Raw genomic sequence first — 26,028 nt, forward strand, 5'->3', positions numbered from 1 at the left:
GATTATTGATTTTTGATCTTTCTTGTTTTTAATGTAGGCATTTAAAGCTATAAAATTTCCCCTGAGCACTGCCTTTGCTGCATCTCATAAGTTTTAGTGTGATGTGTTTTCATTTTTGTTCATCTGATGTTATTTCCTAGTTTCTCTTCTGATTTCTTCTTTAACCCTTTGGTTGGTTGCTGGTGTGGTTGTGAATTTTCCAGTTTTCTTTCAGTTATTACTTTCTGGCTTTATGCCATTGAGGTCTGAGAAAATACTTTGTATAATTTCAATATTTTTAAGTTTATTAAGATTTAATTTGTGGCCTAATAAATGGTCTGTCCTGGAAAATGTTCCATGTGTACTTGAGAAGAATGTGTATTCTGCTTTAGATGGGTAGAATGTTCTATGTATGTCCTTTAGGTCTAATTGGTTAATAGTGTTGTTCGAGTTCTCTATTTCTGAATTTCTTAATTTCTTTTTCATCATCTATTTAGATGTTCTTTTTTTGTTTCTGTTTTGTTTTGGTATCAGGGCTAGGGATTGAACCCAAGAACTTGTATCATAAGTTGATGCTCAACCACTGAGCCACATTAGCTCCACTGAGTTGGTCTTTTCATTTGTTTGCTTGTTGCTTGTTTTTGTTTTTAGGAGGTACTGGGGATCAAATCTAGAACCTCCCATGTGGGAAGCAGATACTCACCTGCTTGAGCCACATCCCAGATGTTCCTTTTTATTTATTTATTTTATTTATTCCTTTATTCCCCCCCCCCCATTGTTTGTGTTCTGGTTTCTGGTCTCTGTGTCTGTTGTTTGTTCTCTCTGTCTGCTCATTTTGTTTTTAGGAGGCATTAGGAACAGAACTCAGGCCCTCCCGTGTGGGAGGAAGGCATCCAATTGCTTGAACCACCTCCGCTCCCTGCTTGTTGTGTCTCTCATTGTGTTTCCTCATCATGTCTCTTCATTGCATTATCTTGAGTAATCTTGTTGCATCAGCTTACTGTCTTGCTGGTCTTCTTTAGGAGGCACTGGGAACCCAATCCATGACCTCCCCTGTGGTAGGCGGGTGTCCAACTGCTTGAGCCACATCCGCTTCCCTCAGATGTTCTTTTTTTTTTCTTTCATTTATTTCATTTTTAAAAAGATACTTAGATTACATAAATGTTACAGAGAATATATAGGGGATTCCCATATACCTGGCTCCCGCAACTCCCACATTTTCCCACATTAGCAACATCTTTTGTTAGAGTGGGACATTCACTGCAATTGATAAACACATTTTGGAGCATTGCTACTAATCATGGGGTATAGTTTATATTGTAGTTTACACTCTCCTACTCAATTCTATAGGTTATGACAAGATATATAATGGCCTGTATCAGTCATTGTAAAGTCTTTCAGGATGATTCCCAAGTCCCCAAAATGCCCCTGTATTACACCTATTTTTCCCTCTCTCTACCCTCAGAAAATTCCAGTGGCCACTGTGTCCACATCAATGATATTTCTTCCATTCCATCACAATAAGTCTATAGTAGAATACTAGTAAGTTTACATTAGTCCATAGTTCATTTACCAACTGGGAGGTAATTTACAAATTGTGATGGTGATGACCACTCTACCTTTAGTTGAGGGGGTGCTTCAATCCCATATGGCCGATGGATGGAACTCCTTTGCTTGCAGTTGTAGATACTCTCAGTTCCTTGGTATGTGGTTATCCATCATCTCCTCCTTGTTAGTTGTCCTGGGTGAGTCCAATGAACTGGAGAGTAGGTGTTACAACTCCCTTGAGATTCAGGGCCCAGCTGGCAGATGAACAGCCCAAAGATTTAAGTCTCTTGAACATACACCTACCAACTTTAGTACTAGTTATAAGTCCAAATAGAAGGAAAGAAGAGCCTTGTGTAGGGAAACCACAACTAAGTCCAACTCTGTCACACTGGGGAGCATAAATTCCAAAGTAGGGCCCACTGGCAAGGGACCAAACTCTTGAGCTATCTGCCCTGACCATGGTGTCTGGATGTTTCCAGAGCCCTCAGGAGCCCCACTATTTGGGGTCAATGAGATCCTGCTGAAATGTGCGTAAGTGTAACCTCCAGAATGACCTCCTGACTCACTTTGAAGTCTCTTAGATATGTACACTCATCTGACTTTACCTTTTCCCCTTTTTGGTCATGATCTTTATTATTTTTTGTTCCTGCAGTTGCCTTGCTTGTTGGTACTTAGTAGGAGTCCCTCAGTGCCAATAAGGCCCATTCCCCAGGAGTCATGTCCTACCCTAGGGGAAAGTTGCTATGTTTATATGCTGAGTCTGACTTAGGGAGAGGCCACATTTGAGCAACAATGATGCTCCCAGTGGGTAATTCTTAGGCACCCTACAACAGTAGGCTAAGTTTCAATTTCAAGAGCAAAAGCTCATAAGCATAGTCATCAGTATCAATGGCCCAATCAGTGGATCATCCTCCTTCACTAATCCTAGCCCCTGTACTTGGGGGATTGTTACTGTTCCATTAGAGAATGTGGCAGGGCTCTCCAGTATGGGAATTTGATATTCTTTTGGTTATTATGTGAATCTCCACCCACTGTGGTAATGCCCCATGTACATTTGAACACATTTATATGCCTTATGTGTATGCCCAGGTGAACTTCCTTCCATGTATCCTTCATCACTGATAGCCCACACCCGTGGTCCTCCCCTGCCACAGTTGTAACCCTTCTGTGATCCAAAACCTTTTAAAAAATGAAGCCAATAAAATAGCCAAATACAATTAATAAGAAAATGAAATAACAATGATAGTTTTAAATGTAAGAAATAAAATACAGAAATATTTTTAAAAACTAAAAATAAAAGTAAAAATTGTGATATTAAAAAAATATATTAAAATTTTTTTCTTTTTACATTTTGTTTTTCATCACTGTAAAATTTGTTGTCCTATGTGTACAGTGACATTTTCTTCCATTTGTTCTCCCAGTGTCTCACTTTTTTTCATTTTGTCTTCAAAGAAGTTTTAGGTTACAGTAAAGTCACATACAGAATACAGGGGACTCCCATTTACCCAACATCTTTCCCCTTTTCCTCCTTCCTGTATTAATAACCTTTTTACGTGTGGATAATACATTATTGAAATTGACATATTGAAGTCTGTAGCTATTATTCTGGAACTTTCTATTTTTTCCTTCAATTTTGTCAATTTTTGCTTCTTATATTTTTCTATGCAGTTTCCTTGACCATTGTTCTTTATTTTTTCTGTGACTTTGAGTTTACTCTGTAGTGTCCTTTTATTTTAGCCTGAAGGGCTCCCATTAGCATTTCTCATAAGGTAGGTCTTCTGGTAATGAGCTCTTTTAGCTTTTGGTTATCTGTAAATGTCTTAATTTCTCCTTCATTTTTGAAAATGATATAGAATACTTGGTATTCTTTAAGGACTTTAAATATGTCATCTCACTCTCTAGTGGTCTATATAGTTTCTTGTGAGAAATTCTCTGTTAATCTTATTAGTAATCTTTTGTATGTTGCTTCTCTCTTCCTGCTTTCAAAATCCTATCTTTGTCTTTTGATTTTGGTAATTTTGCTTTAATGCATCTTGGGATAGATCTCTTCTAGTCTATCCTGTCTTGAGTCATTAAGCTTCCTGGAAGTGTCTCATGTCTTTCTTCAGATTTGGTACGTTTTGGGCCTTATTTCTTCAAATACTTTTTTTTTGGAGGTACTGGGGATAGAATCCAGGACTTCATACATGTGAAGCAGATGTTCAGCTACTGAGCTATACCCACTCCCGTCATCAGATACTTTTTTGGCCCTTTCCTCTCTTTCTCTTTTGCTCTTCTGGGACTCCAATAATTTGTATGTTGTTATACTTGATGGAGCATACCAACAAAGGGCCTGTATTATTCAGCCAAAGGGGTTCCGATGCAAAATACCAAAAATTGTTTGGTTTTTATAAAGGGTATTTATTTTGGGTAGGAGCTTACAGATACAGGCCATAAAGCATGTTACTTCCCTCACCAAAGTCTGTTTGGAGCAAGAAGGCTGCCGACATCTGCGAGGTTTCAGGCTTCCTGCGTTTCTACGTTCCTGGGGCTTGCTTTTCTCTGGGTTCAAGGTTCCTCTCTTCCTGGAGCTGGCTTCTCTTTCCTCTGTGTGCTGACTTCCCAGGGCTCCAGCTTAAGTCTTCAGCATCAAAACTCCAACATCAGAAAACCCACAACTCTGTTCCCTGCCATGCCTTTTATCTGTGAGTCTCCACCCCTTGTTATGCACTAATCATAACTCAGTCATGCCCAGGTACAGATCAGATTACAAGCATAATCCAATATTTCTTTTTGGAATTGATCACTTATATCAAACTGCTACAGGCCCCTCAGGCTCTGTTCACTTTTCTTCATTATTTTTTGTTTTTTGCTCCTTACACTGGATGATGTCAATACTCTTGTCTTCAAGTTGCTGATCCTTTCTTTTGTCTGTTCAAATCTGCTGTTGAACCCATCTAATGAGCTTTTTATTTCAATTATACTTTACAGGTCCAAACTTTCTGCTTGCTTCCTTTTTATAATTTCCATCTCTTTATATTAAGACAATGTTTTCCTAAATTCCTTTAGTTCTTTGTATATACATTCCTTTAGCTCATTGACCATATTTAATAGAGTTGATTTTAAGTCTTGGACTGATAGTTCCAATGTATGAGATTCTGAGGGATCCTTTCCAGCAATTTTTTTTCCCCCTGTAAATGGACCATACTTTCCTATTTCTTTGTGGGTTTTATAATTTTTTTGTTGAGAGCTGGACATTCTGAGTATTATGTTGCTTTAACTCTGGAAATCTAGCTTTCCCATATCTTACTGATTTCTAGTTTTGTTGTTTTTGTAGCTATTGAGGGCTGCAGCTATCAATTTGTGACTTACTCAGACAATTTTGCTCCCAAACAGAGAATGGAAAGAGAAAAGAGAGAGAAAAAATATACTCTTCTGCTGCTTTCTGCCTGAAGGGGATTGGAACTGTGGCCTCACTCAGAGCTGGTCCCTTAGTGATCTTAAATAGCTTATTAAAAGTATGATCAATGATCAGACCATATATCACTGGAGTTTGGAGGACTAGGTATTGCCCCTGCTGCCTGCTCTGCAGGTCAGGGATAGGGCATGGTATCTGCTGCAAGGAAGGTGAAATTCACTGATATTTACTGCAGTTTACCAGCCACTTTTCCAGCTCTTTTCTGAATCCAGCACAGTATTTAGTAGACTCCAGAGTTTCAAAATAATTGTTTCAGATAGTTCTTGCCAGATCAATAGTTGTTTTGGTGATGGGACTGATTCTTGGAGCTTCCTACTCCACCATATTCCCACAACTCTCTCAAAAGATTTATTTTGAAGAGTATATCACATTTTGAAAGAAAAAGCTATCTTTATATTTTTATTTTATTTTATTTTGTCTGGGTATGACTTATTACTCAGGGTTCTCTAAGGAAACAGAATCAACAAGAGTTATCTGTCGGTAGTAAGAGATTTTTTCAGAATCTCTCACATGACCGTGGGGATGTACAAGTCCAGGGTCCACAGGCAGGCTACAACCAGGGGCTCCAATGAAAGTCCAGTGAAGGTCCTTGATGAGTTCTGGGAGATGCTGGCTGTCCAAAGAAAAGCTGGGAAATTTTCAAAAGATATTTTTAAAGTAGTATTTTCAGTCAATGAAAGAGTAGAATTCTTATTTATAAAACTTTATACTGATTTTTCAGCAACACATATCTCTTGGTAACCATATTATATATAGATTTAATATAAATCTGCAACTTATCTTTTTGGAAGCCTCTTTGACGCCTTATGATATATTCTACATTCTTTTTCAGAGCATGAAGGGAAAAAGCAAAAGCAGCCATGACTTACTTAAGGATGATCCACATCTCAGTTCCGTTCCAGTTGTTGAAAGGTTAGTATGGTACTGGTGTGATCCTAAGTTCTTATTTTCTGGTTTATAGCATTTCTTGCTTCCTTTGTATATAAACAGTCATTTCTCATAAATAGGTTAACTATTAAACTTTTGTAATCTTGGAAGACTTTGCCTACTAGGAAACCATTTGCTTTAATAGTTTAATGCATACTTCTAAGTTACTTTGCTGATTTTTTTCCTTGAAGCATTTTATATCAGTTGGTATCATGGGTAAGCAAAACAGAGATGAAGGTTTTCATGAAGAATTCCTCACGTTTTGAGTTTAGTGTTCTCACATACTTTTAGGAGTTAACAGGAAATTGTCTTACTATCTTTGTTGCACTTCTTTGAGGGGAAGATGTCTTCATATTAAATATATAATAATTGTGCATAGTATATTGAGTCATTGCCTCAAAAGCAACTGAAATACTATTGCATTGAGGTTAGTCCAATTCCAAAAGCCTATTTTTTTTAAAGGTCTTTTTTTTTATATTGACTTTGTAATAATATTACATTAAAAATATATATGTGAGGTCCCATTCATCCCCACCCCCCCACCCCTATTTTGAAGCAATCTTTTCTTAATAACCTTTTAATACCCTTCTTTGGAAGGATTTGTTTTCTTCAGTCTGATTGCTTAAAGCCAATAGAGGAAATTGTTTTCTGAAGATGTTTGTTTACAAAAATGATACTGTTGGTTGCTGTTTTTGCTGTTTGCTCTTTTTTTTTTTAATCCAGGATATTCATATATCCGCAAATAGAGCATACTTCTGATTTTATTTATAGTGGTGACTTAATTTTAGAATGTTTCATCTGCTGCACAATTCCATTCTAAAATTCCTGTAATGAAATAAAATTTTGGAACAGTCTTGCCGGCAAACTATTCTAAATTTGGATTACTGAATAATTTTCATTTTGATGCTGAAATTTGTTTTACTTATTTTTTTGCAGTGAAAAAGGTGATACTTCAGGAGGTTCAGATGATGTGAGTATTGATTTTAATATAAATAGAAGTTTGAACAGTTAATAGAATGCTCAAAATATTTACAAATGTATATTATATTAATAATTATCTATTTGTAACATTAAAAACTAATGTATATTATATTTTTAATTCTCTATTTGTAACATTTTGAAAAAATTGAAAAACTTGAAACATAAAAATCATTTATTTTGATCTTGGATTTATCTTACCAAATGTGTGTGCTTCTATTTCCCTACACAGTTATTATCATATATCATATATGAATTTCTAGTGTGCTTTTTCCTTCTCGCGTAACATTACCTGAATGCTCAAAATTCAAATATCAGAAGATTGTGGGAAAACAGAGAAGTAAAGAGCTCCAGTACTCGGTTCTAACACAGAACAACTATTAAACAGACAGGAACCGTCTGAAAGAACTATTTTGAAACTCTGGGGGCCAGAAGAACACTATATAGCATTCAGGGAAGAGTGTGAGATAGAGGCTGATAAATTGCAGTAAAGAATAGTATATTGCTCTCTTTGTGCAGCAGCTGCCCAGTACCCATTCCTGACTCGCAGCAGGCTGTTGAGGGACACGGCACCTGGTTAGTTCTTTGGTAAAAGAAAGGAACATTAAAAAAACCCTCTTCCCTAAGAAGTGGGTTGGGCATGGCTAATCACTGGTCATGGGTTTCAATTAGTGATTTTGGGGTTTGATTAGCAATTTTGTATTGCTGGGGACCCAATTCTGAGGGTGGCCATTGTTTCAACTTGTTGGATAAAGACCGAGACACCTGTTGTTTCAACCTGCCCTAATTGCTGGATTGCTGTGATCACTGGATTGCTGGGGAAGGAGTCATAAAATGTCCTTCCTTAGGGTTAATGGGGGGGAACTATTAGTTGAAGGGCTGCATTTGCTGGGCATGCCAGGATTGCTCAGCTTTAGGGAGCCCTGGAGGAGGATTCTGGCACACTTTCTGATCTCTCCCCGGGATACTTTATAGTCAGTCTGCAGTCTGTGGATCCCTGGCCCTGTTTCGGCTGGTAAAGACTGACTTGGAAAAGTCCTCTCCAGCACACCCCTCCTAGAATTTGCCCTTCAGGCAGCTTGAGACAATGACAGGAGTGTAAGAATCTGTAGACCCCGACAATCTTGGCCAAAGACTTGCTGGCTTCAAACACCTAAGAGAAGGAGGTCTGTCTTGTGGAAGAGTGTACAACCAAACTCCTGTAAACAGGGGTACTCTAAAACACCTAACATGCAAAAGTCCAGGATAAGACACAGACCGAGAAAGACAAGGAAAACACTTGTATACTGCATTCAACCTTCCTGATAGGAGGGCTGAAGCAGAAGAAAATCTCTGTGCTATCACCAGCTGGTTACAAAATCAAGAAATAGATATCTTAGGGAATAAAGCCCAGAGTTAATATTTTAAAATATTGAAGTGTACAATGTGCAACAGAAGAGTATAAGACAAACAAAGAAACAAGAAATGATGGCCCATCCAAAAGAAGAGGATAAAAGTCCATAAAACACCAATGAAGAAACCAGAATGCAGGCATACCAAATAAAGCCTTTAATAAAATGCTCTTAAAAATGCTCGAGGAACTGAAGGAAAGTACAGAGGAAGAACTAAAGGATATCAGGAAAACAAGGAGTGAACAATATAAGAATCTTAACAAAGAGATGAAATTTTTAAAAAGGTACCAAACAGAAGTACTGGAGTTTATGACCACAATAATTGAAAAGAAATATTCACAGAAAAGTTTCAAAGACAGATTGCAGCTGGCAGAACAGAGAATCAGTGAACTGAAGGACAAGACAATTGAAATGAGTCTGACTGAGGAGCAGAAAAAAATAGTGTTATGAAAAGGTAAAAGAACCTAAGAGACCTTTCAGAAGGGACACTATCAAATGTTTCAATATATGCATTACGGGAGTCCCAGAAGCAGAAGAAATAGAGAAAGAGGCAGATGGAATATTCAAAGAAATAGTGACAGAGAAATTCCCAAACTTAGCCAAAGCCATGAATATGCACATCCAAGAGGCCCAGGGAACCCCAAACAGTATGAACATGAAGAAGAAATAGTGTAATATATTGATGATGCTATCACATGCAAAGTAAAGGAGAGAATTCTGAAAGCTGCAAGAGAAAAGCAACATGATTTTAACAAGAGTGTCTGAATTAGATTGAGTGCCTATTTCTCATCCAGAAACCATGGAGGCAAGAAGGCAGTGGGTTGAAATACCAATAGTGATTAAAGAAAACAACTGCTAACCAAGAATGTTATGTCTGGTGAGACTTTCTTTCTTTTTTCTTTTTTTAATTTATTTCCCCTCCCCTCCCCTTCCACCCCCCCAGTTGTATGCTCTCTGTGTCCATTCGCTGTATGCTCTCCTTACATGGCACACTCCTTGCACGTGGGGCTGGGCTCTCCTGCATGGCATGGCACTCCTTGCGTGCATCAGCACTGCGCATGGGCCAGCTCCACATGGGTCAAGGAGGCCCGGGGTTTGAATCACGGACCTCCCATGTGGTAGGCAGATGCCCTATCCACTGGGCCAAGTCTGCTTCCCCAAGGCTTTCTTTCAAGAAAGAGGGAAAGATTAAGAAATTCCCAGATAAACAAAAGCTGATGGGGTTAATAAACAGTAGACCTATCCTACAAGCATACCAAAGGGAGTTTTTCAGACTGAAAGGAAAGGACCCTGGAAAGTGGTTCAAAGTGGCATAAAGAATAAAGACCTGTGGTAAAGGCAACCATTTGGGTAATTTTATTTTATTTTTTATTTTTTTTAGATTTATTTATTTATTTCTCTCCCCTTCCCACCCCCTACCCCCCACCCCCCCAGTTGTCTGTTCTCTGTGTCCATTCGCTGTGTGTTCTTCTGTGACCGCTTCCATCCTTATCAGTAGCACCGGGAATCTGTGTTTCTTTTTGTTGCATCTTCTTGTTGTGTCAGCTCTCCATGTGTGCGGCGCCATTTTTGGGCAGGCTGCACTTTCTTTCACTCTGGGCGGCTCTCCTTATGGAGCGCACTCCTTGCACGTGGGGCTCTTTTACATGGGGGACACCCCTGCGTGGCACAGCACTCCTTGTGCGCATCAGCACTGCACATGGGCCAGCTCCACACAGGTCAAGGAGGCCCGGGGTTTACTGTGGACCTCCTATGTAGTAGGTGGATGCCCTATCAATTGGGCCAATTCCATTTCCCCATTTGGGTTATTTTAAATGCTAGTATAATTGTAGTGTACTGTTTGGTATGTAACTCCACTTCTTTACTTCCTACAGCTGCTAAAATAAATGATAAATCTATGGTTTTGGACATATAATGTATAGAGGTATGACTGATAACAAGTACAAAAAAATGGGTGGGGGGACAGAGGGAGATAGGAAATGTTTATCAATATGTTATTGAAGTTAAGTTGGTATCAAACAAAATATGATTGTTTTATATTTAGAATGTTAAATTTTAACCCTGATGGTAACCATGAGGAAAAAAAGATGAAAAAATATATCCAGATAGAAAAGAGAAGGCATTCAATATGGTATAATACACAAAAAAGTCATATAAATATAGAAGTAGGATGGAAGAATTGAGGGGTAACAAAGGTTTAAGATATACAGAGGCTAAATAGCAAAATGGCAGAAGAAAGTCTGGTATTATCAGCAGTGACTTTAAATGTAAATGGATTAAACTCTCAGGTCAAAAGGCAGAGATTGGCAGAATGTATTAAAGGAGGCATGAACCAACTATATATTTTCTGCATGAGACTCACTTTAAATTCAAAGATACAAGTTGGCTGAAATGAATGGAGAGAAAACAGTGTATCATGCAAGTAGTAACCAAAAGAGAGCTAAGGTAGCTATATTAAAATCAGATAAAATAGAGTTTAAGTCAAAAACAGTTATAAGGTAGTAGTAATAGTCTGATGATGTTCTTTCATAATCTGTTAACATTTTTTCTACAGCAATGTAAGGTGTTGGTGGAGGAGTGTTGTACAGGAATTCCACACATTATGCATGATTGTTTTGTAAGTTCAAAACTTTAATAAAAACATTATCTATATAAAAACAGTTCCTAGGGACAAAGACAGTCATTATATACTGATAAAGTGGACAAATCAGCAAGAAGATGTAGTTAGTACAAATATATATTCACCTAAAAGCAGAGCCACAAAATATATGAAGCAGAAATTGACCCATTCTACATTAATAGTAGGAGACTTTAATATACCACTTTCAATAATGGATAGAACATCTAGTCAGAAGGTCAGTAAAGAATGCAAGACTTGAACAATATTCTAAACCTATTGGAACTAATGGGCATACATAGAACATTTCACTCAACAAAAACAGAATATACATTATTCTTGAGTACACATGGACCATTCTCCAGGATAGAGTATAAACTAGATCACAAAATAAGTCTCAACAAATTAAAAATATTGAAATCATCAATGTAAATTCATCAACCACAAAGGAATAAAGGTAAATATTAATAACAGAGGGAGGAAGGGAAAATTCACAAATAATGTGAAACTAAACAGCATACTCTTAAACAACCAGTGGGTTACAGAGGAAATCGGAAGCAAAATTAGGAAATATCTTGAGGGGAATTAAAATGAAAATACAACATACCAAAACTTAGGGAATTCTGTGAAAGCAATGTAGAGGTGGAAATTTATAGCTCTAAATGCTTACATTGAAAAAGAAGAACGACATCAAATCAGAGACCTGACCTCAAAACTGGAAGAACTAGAAAACGAAGAGCAAACTAAACCCAGCATGAGCAGAAGGAAATAAAGATTAGAGAGGAGATAAGTGAAATAGAAAAATAAACAACAAAAATCCACAATAGAATCAACAAAAGCAAAAGTTGGTTCTTTGAAAAGATCAATGAAATAGACAAACCTTTAATTAAAGTGACAAAAAGAAGATTAAAAATAAGGAAAATCAGAATTGAAAAGGGGGGCATTAGTACTAACCCTGCTAAAATAAAAAGGATTATAAAAAGATGATATGGACAGCTATATGGCAATAAATTAGATAACCTAGATGAAATGGATACATTCTTAGAAATTCAAAAATCTACTTACATTTACTCAAGAAGAAATACAAAATCTCAACAGACAAATTACTGGAAAGAGATTGAGTTAGTAATCAAAAACCTCCCAGTGAAGAAAAGCACAAGACCAGATGGTTTCACAGGGGAATTCTACTAAACATTCCAAGAAGACTTATCTCCAATTCTCCTCAAACTCTTCCCAAAAACTGAAGATGAGGGAATACCCTCTAACTGATTCTATGAAGGCAACATCACCTTTCTACCAAAGCCAAATAAAGATACCATAAGAAAATAAAACTATAGACCAGTATCTCTTACCAATATAGGTGCAAAAATCCTCAACAAAATACTGACCTACTGAATCCAATAAGGTAATAAAAGAATTATATATCATGATTAAATGGGATTTATCCCTAGTATGCAAGGTTGGTTCACCATAAGAAAATCAATTAGTATAGTATGCCACATTAACAGAATGAAGGGTGAAAAAAACACATCATCTTAATTGATGCAGAAAAGGCATTTGACAAAATACTGCACCCTTTCTTGATTAAAATGCTAAGAACACTAGGAATAGATGAAAACTTCATTGATAAAGGGCATATATGAACATGATAAAGGGCATATATGAAAAGCCCAGAGCTAACATCCTACCTGATGGTGAAAGAGTGAAAATTTTCCCTCTAAGATCAAGAACAAGACAAGGATGTCCACTGTCACCACTGTTATTCAACATTGTACTGGAAGTTCTTACCAGAGATGCTAAGCAAGAAATAGAAATAGAAGACATCCAGATTTGAAAGGAAGTAAGACTTTCCCTATTTGCAGATGATATGATCCTACATACCGAAAATCTTGAAAAAGCCACAGCAAACTCCTAAATCTAATAAATGAATTCAGCAAAGTGGTGGGTACAAGATCAAGCCCCAAAATCAGTAGTGTTTTTATAATGTAGCATGAAAAATCAGAAGAAATCTAGAGAAAAATTCCATTCATTATACTAACAAAAGAATCAAATATCTAGGAATAAATCTAACCTATGATGTAAAGGACTTGTATACAGAAAACTACAAAACATTGCTAAAAGAAATCAAAGAAGACCTAAATATATGGAAGGATATTCCATGTTCATGGATTAGAAGACTAAATATCTTTAAGATGTCAATTCTACCAAATGCAATATATAGATTCAATGGAATTCCAATAAAAATTCCAACAACCTTTACAGAAATGGAAAAGCCAGTTATCTCATTTATATGGGAAAGTAAGGAACCCTGAATAGCTAAAGTCATATTGAAAAAGAAGATTTATGTTGTAGAACTCATACTTCCCAATCTTAAAACTTACTGTGATGCCACAGTAATCAAAACATCATGGTACTGGCACAAGGACAGACATATAGGTCAATGGAATAGAATGGAGAGCTCAGAAATCAACCCTTATATTGGTGGCCAGCTGATTTTTGACAGCTTGGTAAAGACCACTTAATTGGGAAAGAATAGTCTCTTCAACAAATGGGAAAACTGGATCTCTGTTTGCAAAAGAAAGGAGAACTCCCAACTGCATACCATATTAAAAAATCAACCAAAAATACCAATAACCTAAATATGAGAGCTAGTACCATTAATCTCCTACAAGAAAATATAGGGAAGCATCTTCAGAACATTGCATTAGGCAATGTTTTCTTAGACTTTACACCCAAAGAAAAAGCAAGAAAAAAAAAAAATAGATTAATGGGACCTCATCTAAACTTAAAACTTTTGTTCCTCAAAGGACTTTATCACAAAAGTAAAATGACCACTTACACAATGGCAGAAAATATTTGCAAACCACTTATCCAATAAATAAGTAAATCCTGGTATATATAAAGAAATCCTTCAATTTAACAAAAAGACAATCTAATTAAGAATTGGACAAAAGTCTTCAACAGACATCTCTCCCAAGAAGATATGTGGCCAAAAAGCCAGGAATAGATGCTCAGCATCATTAGCCATCAGGGAAATGCAAACCAAATCCACCATGAGATACCATTTCACACCCTGAGAAGGCTGCTATTTAAAAAATGGAAAATAGCAAGTGTTGAAGAGGATGTGGAAAGAGAGGAATGCTCATTTGTTGCTGGTGGCAATGTAAAATGGTGTACTCTGGAAGACAGTTTGGCGGTATGTTAGAAAACTAAGTAGAACTACACATGACCCAGCAATCCCACTACTAGGTATATACCCCAAAGAACTGAATGCAGGGTGTGATGGTTTAAGGCTTTATGGACCCCAGAAAGTATGTTATTAGAGTTAATCCATTCCTGTGTGTGTAGACCTATTGTAGAAGGGACTTATAATTAGATTACTTCTGTTAAGGCATAGCCCAGGGGTGGGTCTTGATCCTCTTACTGGAGTCCTTTTTAAGAGAACGAAATTCAGATAAAGCCACTGAAGCAATGAAATCCAGAAGAGAAGGGAGATACCAGGAAATGCCACCATGTGCTTTGCCATGTGACAGAGGAGACCAGCAACCCTGGAGCTGGTCTTCATGACGAAAGCCTTGCCTGATTATGCCTTGATTTGGGCATTTTTCTCAGCCTCAGAACTGTAAGCTTATAAGTTAACAAATCCCCATTGTAAAGGCCAACCTATTTTTGGTATACTGCATCTTGGCAGACTAGAACACAGGGACTCGAACAAGTATTTGCCAACCGATGTTCACAGCAGCATTATTCACAATTGGCAAAAGATGGAAGCAACCTAATTGTCTGTCAGCCACTGAGTAGATAAATAAAATGTGTTATAGATATACAGTGGAATATTATTCAGCCATGAAAAGGAATGCAGTTTTAATGCATGCAACAACATGGACAAACTTTGAAGACATCATGTTGTGTGAAATAAGCCATATACAAAAGGACAAATATTGTATGATCTTGTTCTTTTTGAAACAATTAGAATAAGTGAAGTCGTAGAATATGGGTTGCCAGGGGATAGTGTGGCTATAAAGGGTAGGAAGTTATGGCTTAAAATGTAAAGGGTCCTATTTGGGATGATGGAAATGTTTTGGTAATAAATGGTGTTTATGCTAGCACAACATTGTGAACTCATTTGACAGCACTGAAAAATATATCTTAATATGATTAAAAGGAGAAATGTTAGAGTATATATAAGGTAACAGAATAAAAAATTTTTAAAAAATTCCTTGGAACTACAGTATACAAACAGTGAACTTTACGTGAAACCATAGTTTAGACAATAGTTAATTGTACAATTATTAATATAAAATTGTGTTATCAATTGTAACAAGTGTTCCATACCAATGCAAGGTGTTAATAGGGCAGTATATGGGAATCCTGTATGTATGCATGATTTTTCTTTAAATCCACAATTTCTCTAATAAAGATAAAAGAATGCCAAAAAAAAAAACCAGTGTTGATGTGCTGGCATCATATGATATACGGAAAATGCTTGGATCAATGATTTATGGTAGTATTACTTTTTTTTTATTTTAATTTTTTTATTCTTTTTTTTTAAAGATACTTAGATCACACAAAATGATACATTAAAATATATATGAGGTTTCCATATACTCCACTCCCTAACACCCCCACATCAACAACCTCTTTCATCAGTGTGGCACATTCATTACATTTGAATATTATATTTTGGAGCACTGCTACAACACCTGAACTATAGTTTGACATTGTAGTTTACAGTCTCTTCCAGTTCATTCAGTGCGTTATGTCAGGATATGTAATGTCCTGCATCTATCCCTGCAATATCATTCAGGAAAACTCCAAGTTCCCCAAATGCCCTAATATCACACCTCTTCTTCTTTCTCCCTGCCCTCAACAACTCCCATGGTCACTGTCTCCACATGAATGATACAATCTCTTCTGTAGCTAGAGGCGCGAAAATTCTGTAGTAGAATCCCATTAAGTCCATTCTAATCCATATTTTATTCCTCCATCCTGAGGACCCTGGGATGGTAATGTCCACTCCACCTCTGCATTCATCATCACAAAAAAATTTTAGAACAATTTCATTACTCCCAATAGAAAACTCCATACCCTTTAGCAGTCACCTTTCAATACCTCTCCTTCCCCAGTGCTACGTAACCACGAATCTAATTTTATTTTTTGTAAGTTGATTTATATTTACATTTTGTAGAAATGGGATCATACAATATGTAGTACTTTGTGTCTGGTTTCTTTCATTAAGCATACTGTTGTGGTTTTTGTTTGTTTTTTTAATTAAAAAAATTTTTTTATTAATACCCAGAGTTTCTTTTCACATGTAAGAGATCAAGTTTTTCAAGCACCTACCTTTCCATCCATGAACATAGCTATATGTATTCCCAGAGCTAAAACATGGTTCTCTCTGACTTTATACAGAGAGGATGAATATTTAACTTGGCAAGGAAAATCTTCTTGTAGGAGATGTGTTTTTTCTTATAGGGGGATGAGGAGTTAGCTAGGTCAAGAAAGGAAGTTGTGGATGGTGGCGTTCCTCTAGTTCAGAGAACAACATGTACCAAAGTATGGAAGCAAGAAGAGAATACCTTATTTAGGAAATACATTGTGAGATTTAAAGTTTGATAAAGCCTGTCTTATGAAAAGCAGGGTGGAAGAATGTTGAAGGAGAGGGAATTGTATGTACAAAAGGCTCTGAAGTATGAGAGAGATTGGTGTGTTCCAGGAGGAGAAAACAGACCAGCATAAGTAGAGTGGAGTGATAGGCAGGAGAGTGGGATGAGGTGGAAGAAGTAGGTAGAAACTATTACAGAGCTTCATAGGCCATGGTGAAGTGTTTGAATTCCATCTCAAAAGTAATGAGGAAGAGATGAAGGATATTAGTTAGAATAGTGTGAACCTAATTAACAGCACTGATATATTGAATGTGGTTAAAGTGGGAAATTTTTAGGTTGTACATATGTTACTAGAATAAAAATTTTAAAAATGAAAACTGTACAATACAAACAGTAAATGGTGGACTGTAGTTAATAGCACAATATAAAAATGTTCTTTCATGTATTGTAACAAAAGTACCAAACTAATGCAAGGTATGGTATATGGGTATGGTATATGCATGATTTTTCTGTAAACCTACAACTTCTCTAAACAAAAAAGGAAGACAGGTGCTATGATCAACTTTACATTTTAGAAAGATTGTCATTATATAAAGGACTGATAAGAGGAAACAGGCTAGAGGCAAGGAGAACAATTAGAAAGCTGTTACAGTTGGAGAGCTTGATGTAAGATGACAGCTGTGATATAGCAAGGAGTTAGACTTGAAAGAGGTCTAGGAGAAAGATGACTGACTTCATACCATGAGGTGAGGGAGATGGAGGAATTTAAGACACCCACAAGATTTTATTTTGTACAAATTGTTAGATGGTACAAGAGAAAGAAGATTTGAGATAAGAAGAAAGCTGAAAATATTGAAGTCAATTTTGTACATTTTGAGATTCAGATAACTTGGAAACATCTGTGTATCAATAATATGGGTTTGGAAGATAGGATCAAGGTCTGATGAAAAAGTATAGATTTGTGCTTATGATCATGGGTGGAGATGAGGTAATCTAAGTAGAGTATAAAGTCTATAACCTGTTTTGTGTCCCTGATCCTTTGAAGTGACTTAAACTGTGGACCCTCTTCCCAGAAAAAATGTACCCTGTCTACCCACAAAACTTTATGAATTTGCAGGGGAATTTTTTAGATTTCGCATGGAAAATCATGTTCAGAAGGTGTATATCAGTGCTTTTCAACTATTTGTACTTAGAATCACTTGAACAACTGACTAAACATCCATAGTCTTTATCCCCAGAGATTTTTGGTTCAGTACATCTGGAATAAGAGCTAGGATTTTATATTCTTTTTTTTTTTTTTAATTTTTAATTTTTTGTCTATTATGTAATATTAAAAAAATATGAGGTCCCCATATACCCCCACCCCTGGATTTTATATTCTTAACAAACAACCCATGTAAAGTAGTGTGAGGACCAGACTTTGCTCTAGGGGCCCACAATCTTCAAGTGAAAAATCCTTCCTCACCATGACTCCCCTGATCAAAGAATCACAAGAGAAAAATGACCTTCTTGGGGTAGTTTCTTCCTTCCTCCTTTTCTCTCTCATCTTCTTCCCTTCTTCTCCTGTCTCCCTCCACTCTTCCCTGTATTAGTGCTGGAAACTATTTTGGAAGTTAAAGATAATAGCAGTAAACAAAACAGGGCAGAATTTTAACCCTCATGGAGTGCTTACACTAATGATGAGAGAGACATCAACACATAAACAATTAAAATGTATAGTATATCATATGGGTAATAAGTGCTTTGGAAAATAAACCAGGGAGGGGGAATAGAGAGTACTGGAGGTAGGTATGCATTTCAGCCATTTTAATAAGGTTATTAAGAAAATCATCACTGAGACGGTAACACGCAAGCAAAGACTTGGAGGAGATAAAAGAGCAAGCAATGCAAATATCTGGAATAAGAGCGTTTCAGGCTGGAGAGAACAACTCCAGAGATCCTTAGGCAGAAGTATTGCTGGTGTTTTTGAGAATGGGAAGTTGACCAGCTGGACTAGAGTTGTAGGAGATTATGTCAGAGAAGTACAAACTCTCGAGTGAGTTGGGGAGCCATTGGTGAGTTTTGAGAAGAGGTGTGATTGCTATAACTTGGATTATAAGAAGAAATCTCAGCTTCTCAACCTACACCTCTTCTACTTAAATTAATTCTGGTTGAGGTCAGAAGCCACATTCCCATTGGGATAAAGCCAGGAATGTAGACACAATATCCTGGGTGAAACAAAGGGAGTACAGTCTGTGCTGCCTAGAGGGGCAGCATAAATGGAACAAACAACTTTTCCTGGAGTATACTTATATAATTGGCCTAGAGTGAACCTTAGGTGTATTCCCACCTGGAGCAGAATGTTCAAAACATTACCAAATAAAAACAAACCTGCCCTAGAATGCAATGAGGAGTGTTAAGATAAAACTCTGGAAGTGAAAGAGAAAATTGAATGCGTGACAAATATTTAGTTTCAATTTCTACAGGATGGAGAAGGTGATGGTACAGATGGAGATGAGAAGAACCTGATGAGAGAACGGATTGCAAAAAAGTTAAAAAAGGATACAAGTGGAAATGTTAAATCAGCTGGTGAGGGAGAAGTGGAAAAGAAATCAGCTAACCGCAGGTGAGTAAGTTATTTTGTTTTCTAAGTATCACAGTTTTAATTAAGTTTTTCCTTTTTTTTCATAGTTCATTTTTAAAGAAGATTGAGCCCTCAATTCAACTAATTATTTTAGATGTCATCTTCATCATGTTTGACAAATATACCAGTTGTGCAAATTAGCCCGTTGGGGCCCTAAATTTTTTTTGGTTGTTGAGGATAAACACTATATTAGGCTACATTAGAAGGTTATGTTTACATAATCAAATGAGAATAGTGAGTAATTGTATAGAAAGAAAAGAGGCAGTTAATAAAGTGTGTGGGCCTGAAAATATTCTTAAATATCTTTTAAAATCTGATTTACCAAATACCGTAGACCCCTTCTAATCTCAGTGGTATCATAAAAGAAATTTTAGTAAATGCTGAGAAGTCCAATGTTTGGCGATATGGGTTAGTCCTATTTGTGACTCAGCATTGAATTCTCCTTCCATATGATTTTGTGAAGGACTACACTAGTCTACCAGCCTGTGAGGCAAAGAGCTATTCAAAGTATAATTTTACTGGTAATTTATGGTATTGCTTCTATTGGTAAAGAAACATCTGGAATCTCTTACACAAGATGTTTATCACTTTGGATGTTAAACCTACAAGCAGGTTGAGTACTTAATATTTCAGTTTGGGAATCACATTTAACGATACAATTTTCAATAAACTTTTACACAGCAGAATCTTGCCCTATTAATGTGTTTTCAGCAATGTCTCTAGTTGTTCCATTGAAATGTACTTAGAGGGTCAGGGAAAAAAATCCCAAATTCCTCCTACCTTCTCTCATTATACCTATTCTGACTTCTTTAGGTTTCTTCTTCTTCTTCTTCTTCTTCTTTATTTTCTTTTAACTGTTACATTAAAAAAATATGAGGTCCCCATATACCCCCCACCCCCTCACCCCACTCTTCCCACATCAACAACCTCTTCCATCATTGTGGCACATTGACTGCTCCTGGTGAATACATTTTGGAGCACTGCTGCACCACATGGACAGTGGTCTACACTGTAGTCTACACTCTCCCCCAGTCCACTCAGTGGGCCATGGCAGGACACACAATGTCCAGCATCTGTCCCTGAAGCACCACCCAGGACAACTCTTCTTTAGGTTTTTGTCTTCCTTTGTCTTCTCCTTTTTCTAAATATGTCAGTCCCACTTTCTTTCCTACTCAGCCCACCTTCTCTGTTCCTATACCTGGACTGCTGAATAGTGATGATCAGAATGATACAGTCATTCACAAATCTGAGCACTATGGATTTCTTAATTTTCAGCCTTAGCTGTGATCTAAATACTTCTTTCATTATGCACTTCCGCAGTGTTTGCTTCAAACGTCAAACTCTCTTTCAGCAGATCATCTGCTGACATCCTGTTCTACCAAATAGTGGTGGCGGACTTGGCCCAGTGGTTAGGGTGTCCGTCTACCACATGGGAGGTCTGCAGTTCAAACCCCGGGCCTCCTTGACCCGTGTGAAGCTGACCCATGCGCAGTGCTGATGCGCACAAGGAGTGCCCTGCCACGTAGAGGATGCGCGCAAGGAGTGCCCTGCCATGCAGGAGTGTCCCCTGTGTAGAGGAGCCCCACACGCAAAGAGTGCACCCTGTAAGGAGAGCCGCCCAGTGCGAAAGAAAGAAAGTGCAGCCTGCCCAGGAATGGCACCACACACACGGAGAGCTGACACAACAAGATGACGCAATCAAAAGAAACACAGATTCCTGTGCCGCTGACAACAGCAGAAGCAGACAAAGAAGACGCAGCAAAATAGACACAGAGAACAGACAACTGGGGTGGGGGGGGGAAGAGGAGAGAAATAAATAAATCTTAAAAAAAAATAGTAAACTTCTTCAACTCTTACTGTTTTCTCTTTCTTGCCTATTTTTACAGACTAATTCTTACATTCTCTGCTTTAAAGGGAGAGGAATCCCTCTACTTATTAAAAAATTCTATACTCTCTTTCATCTTCAGTTTTTTCTCTTCACTGTTTCCTTAACTTCAGCTTGTAAATAGACTTAAGCCTCTCCCATCATTCAAGAGTAAAAACAAAAGCAGTCCATTTATTTCCTGTAGCTACCTCCTCTATTTCCATTTATTTCTGGGGTTTTCCCCAGTACTTCACTGAAAATACTCTCACTAAGGCCGTCTAATTGACAAGTCTAATGACTAATTTTCAACTTTTATTTTTCTTGATTTCTTTGCTGTAGGATTTGACATTTTTAAAAAAAATATATATATATATATCTTCTTTTCTCTTGTAACTCATCTCCTTTAAGAATCTTGCTACTTAAATTGTGGTCTGGGTGCCAATATCATCAGTACTATTCTAGAAACTTGTTAGAAATGCTGAGTCTCAGGCCCCAACACACATCTTCTGAATCAAGAGCTGCAATTTAACAAAATCCCCAGGTGATTTGTATGTACATCAGAGTTTGGGAAGTACTTCTCTAAAATACTGATTTTTATCCCCACTGCTAGAACTAATTCATATCATCTCGGCTCTAAGGTTGGCAATTTTGTAGTGCCTTCTCTGACTCCCCGGGCTTTACCTAGATATTCTTTTTCTAGGTTCCCTAGAAATTTTCTCATACTTCTCTAATAGTTGGTATGGCATTAGATTATACTTTTTTGTTGCTTTGTATGCTCCTGTGCTCTAGCTTTCTTGATGGCAGAGATTGTGTCCATTTTTGTTTGTTTCTACATACTCTAACATCATAGCTACCCACATATTTGTATAAATGAATGAAGAAATGAGTGAATTATTTGACAAATCACTTCCTTTAATCTTGTAACTTGCCTGTATCTATCACATAAGATTTAATGGTTTGCCTATCCTTTACCTACTACTAACCTCCTTTAAGGACTACATCCTTATTTATCTTTATCAAAGCACATAGTAATTGGTCATTATTGTTGTGAAGTGAGTGAATGAATAAATGAATGAGTCCTTTTCACTCCCAACTGCAATTAGATTCACTGGAGGAGCTTTTTAAAAAGTAGTGATGGCCAGGCCCTATTCCCGAAGTAAAGCCTGTGTGCATACTATTTTTTTAAAGTACTTTTAATTGAAGTGTGATAAACATACAGAAAATTTATATATGAACGTATTTCATAAGTGTACTTAACATAAGGATACTAAGTTTTTTCAAAGCAAACATACCCATACAACCCTCACGTAGATCAAGAAATAGGACATTAGCATTACCCAGAATTTCCCCTTCTTGTCCCACTCTACTTCTCCTTCCTCCCCTCCCCCATTCCCAGAGCAATCACTATTCTAAGAACAAACATTAATTAATTAATTTATTTTATTTTTTATTTTTTGGCTTTTATTAGGGTATTTATTTGGGGTAGGAGTTTACAGATACCAGGCCATAAAGCATAAGTTACTTCCCTCACCAGTCTATATCGAGCAAGATGGCTGCTGAAGTCTGCGAGGGTTCAGGCTTCCTGGGATCCTGTGTTCCTGGGCTTGCTTTTCACTGGGTTCAAGTTTCCTTCTTCCTCGGTGTGGCTTCTCTCTCTTCTGCAAACAAACATTAATTTAGGGCAATAGTATTTTGTAAAAGCTCTCTGGATATTCTAATGTACATCCAGGATTAAGCGCCACTCCCCACCAAACACATACTTCTTTGATTACCTCTGATGTATAGAATAATGTAAAATGGAGGATATTTTATAGATTCCTTTGGTAGTCCAAGGAATATGAAATTTATATCAGTTGAACTTGGTCTTAATTTTTGAAAGAGATAATAGTATCAATATAGTGGTATTTAGTTTCCTAGCCGCTGAAACAAATATCATACAATAGGTTGGATTAACAGCAGGAATTTATTGGCTTATATTTTCAGAGGCTAGAAGTCTTGCTTTCTCGCAGGATTGGTATCTTCTGGCTGGCAATCTTTGGGGTTCCTGGCTTTTCTTTCACATAATTGCAAGGGCTCCATCTCCTTTGTCTTATGGATCCTTTCGGCTTCCAACTTCTTGCTGCTGCCTTTCTGTGTTCAATTTCCTTTGCATATAAGGACTTCATTCATATTGGATTATTCTGTTTGGGCTCACCTTAACTAATAATATCTTAAAAGGTCCTGTTTACAAATGGATTGACACCCAAAGGTCCAGAGCATGCCTTTTGTGGGGGACATGATTTAATCCCCAACAGTATCTTTGACAAAGGCAAATGGAGCTTATGCTGGAGATCAAATAATTTTAGAAGTAAGAAAACATATTTGAGTATTAATGTTTTTAAAAGATGTGTGCTGGCAAAGATTTAAATCTGTGTCTCTCAACCTTGTCTGTATATTTTTATTACTTGGAGAATTTAATACTGGTGTCCAGGCCCCATGTCTGATCATTTGATTCAGAATTTTTATATGGGACTATAAGAATATTTTAAAAGTATCCCAGAATATGCTAAAAATGTGCAACCAGGGTTGAGAACCACTGACTTAAATGGATTATTGATTAAAAGCTTGTGACGGTTGCATCTTGCTTTTTGGAAAGTTCTAACCATTTAAAATCTTTCTGTAAAGAATCCTTTTTTGCCTGTAGATGGAGCTCAGTTACTGCAAGTTAGTCAGGTAAACCTTGCTTGTTTTTAGCATTTGTGTATTTATTCAAGATGTAACAAGAAGAGCAGATAGTAAAAAATAATGGTTTGTTGTGATGATTGCAATCATTATGGAAATGCTTTGTTTTATTGTGTAACTTCTGTCTTCACTAATTTTCTTATGATTGGTCTTCTGGATTATTTTCATCAATTTGAAATATAAATTTAAAAAAATGTTTGACACATACCCTGTCATAATAAAAAAATTTGATAGTAATATTTCAAGGTTATCTAGAGTGGTATCAGCTTTAGTGTTTGAACAAGTTCTACTCTGAACAGCTATGTTCTTGTTACCTGTCATATTTAGCTGGCTGTGGCACTATTCCTATTTGATAAAACAGTTCTCTTATTTGTTAAAGTTAAGTCAAATTTCTGTTTTACTATGACCTGCATTAGTTTGAGTATGACATATCTTACTATTAATATAATGATAGCACCAGGTATATAAATATGAGTATCAAAGTTGAGATTGAGGATCTAATAATTTAGATTGAACTTTAAAATATGAAGTGAGGGATAATTCAGAGAAATAATAATGTTTTCATACCTTTTGAGACCTGGATAAACACTAAGTGACCTGTTGCTAATTTTAGTCTCTTAAGTCTTCCTTTGTTTGATTTGAATTATGTGACTAAGAGTTCTCATGGAAATCTTTTCCCAGTATTTCCAGCCTTCTCAAAAACATTAATAAGCTTTCTCTTAGAGTAAGAGAATTTTTCAGTCTTATTATACTTCATGTTCTGATTTTGCCTATTTTGTGATTAGACTTAGGAAATGCAGAGTTATTTTTAGTACATAAATTTGATTTGCTTTAGCACATTTGAAAAGATAGTACAATATTTACTTTAAAATATTGAAAGATAGTACAAATTTTAAAATTATAGCACAAGTTTTAAAATGTTGTACAGTAAAAAAGATTGAAATCCACAGATATTCTAATTAAGCCTGTTTAAATCATTAAAATCATTACCTATAGGACAGGGGTTTTCAACCTTTTTTGTTCCACGACCCCTTTACCAGTCAGGTAAAGTGAATACTACTGTTATTTATTTATTGAATACATTCATAAGTGATAGAAATGCTAGATTTCAGTTAGAGGTCAGAGAAAATAAAGATAAGTTGACTTTTTTTTCAATTCAAGCTTATGGTCCCCCTGAAATCTTAGATTTGTGGACCCCTGGTTAAGAACACCTGCTCTAGGATGTTCTCCCTTCTATATCATCAAAACATTTACAAGCCAAGAGTGAAATTAACCTATTAGGGCATATCTACTCCTTCCATCCTTATTTGCCTGAAAGTATTGGGCTGAAATAGACAGGAAAAAAGAGGAAGTGAAGTAAAAATGCAAGGTTTACACACCTGGAAATTAGTCTCAGAATAAAGAAAATTTGCAATTATTATTTCTCTTGCATCGGGTGGAGAGTGGTCCAATTTGGGCTTAACAACAGATCTTAAGCTTTGGGGCAGTCCTGGTTTTAATGAAGTTTACATTATAACTTTCGCTGGAACTTAATTTTTTACTTTTGATATGTTCTTTTCCTAACCAATCATTCTTTTCTCAGATATATATTACTCTTGTAGCCAATCACAGTATAAGAGCTCCTTATTGCCAGACAGAATGCTAGATTCCAGGAACATAAAAATAAAGGAGAAATGGTTTCTGTCTGTGAACATTCATAATATAGGGTAGAAGTAAGAATATAATTATAATATAACAGGTAATTATAATTCATTATGACAAGTGCTCTAAAGGTGTGCATGCAAAATATTATGGGTGTTAAGACAACAATATATATGTCACAAAAAGATCAAAATACCAGGTTGAAAAGGGGGTGAATGTAAAATTGCCATTTTTATAGGTAAAAACCAGTCAAATATCAGCAATTTCATATGATTCACCCTAATGCTAGTAAGATAAATCATTTTTTGGAGCCTCTATTTAAAAGAAAGAACATTTAAGCATTAAGTTCAATCTTGTAAATTAATGTTGCATAATTTTCCAATATAGACTAGACAGTTTATTTTATTGCCTATACCTATTACAGTTAAAGTTGTAGAATAGTAAGAATTACAATATAAACCATACCATCATTTGGCATTTCTGGCAAGCTTCCATTTTTCCTGTTTGAATCTTTACAGGAAAAATTTTGGGGTATTACAGACAAGACTGTTTCTTGGGCTGTTTGAAATGAAACACCACTTTTATAAATAAAAATAAATAAATCTTTAAAAAAAAACAACACCACCACTTTTAAAATGCCAGGCCAGTCCATTGAGAACCAATTAATCCATACCCA

The 26,028-nt window shown here is 36.4% G+C and overlaps 1 protein-coding gene across 1 annotated transcript in view; it reads left to right on the top strand.

Annotated features, from left to right (window-relative positions):
• The window catches only part of CWC27 (CWC27 spliceosome associated cyclophilin), a 312,875-nt gene that overhangs the window by 31,318 nt on the left and 255,529 nt on the right, over nucleotides 1-26,028 (top strand). The window contains exons 8-10 of the mRNA XM_058309301.2: nucleotides 5,817-5,896; nucleotides 6,848-6,881; nucleotides 18,969-19,108. Of these exons, the coding sequence (XP_058165284.1) occupies nucleotides 5,817-5,896; nucleotides 6,848-6,881; nucleotides 18,969-19,108 (254 nt within the window). The remainder of the gene's footprint in view (nucleotides 1-5,816; nucleotides 5,897-6,847; nucleotides 6,882-18,968; nucleotides 19,109-26,028) is intronic.

Source organism: Dasypus novemcinctus, chromosome 2, assembly GCF_030445035.2.
Source record: "Dasypus novemcinctus isolate mDasNov1 chromosome 2, mDasNov1.1.hap2, whole genome shotgun sequence".
NCBI classification, from domain to species: Eukaryota; Metazoa; Chordata; class Mammalia; order Cingulata; family Dasypodidae; genus Dasypus; species Dasypus novemcinctus.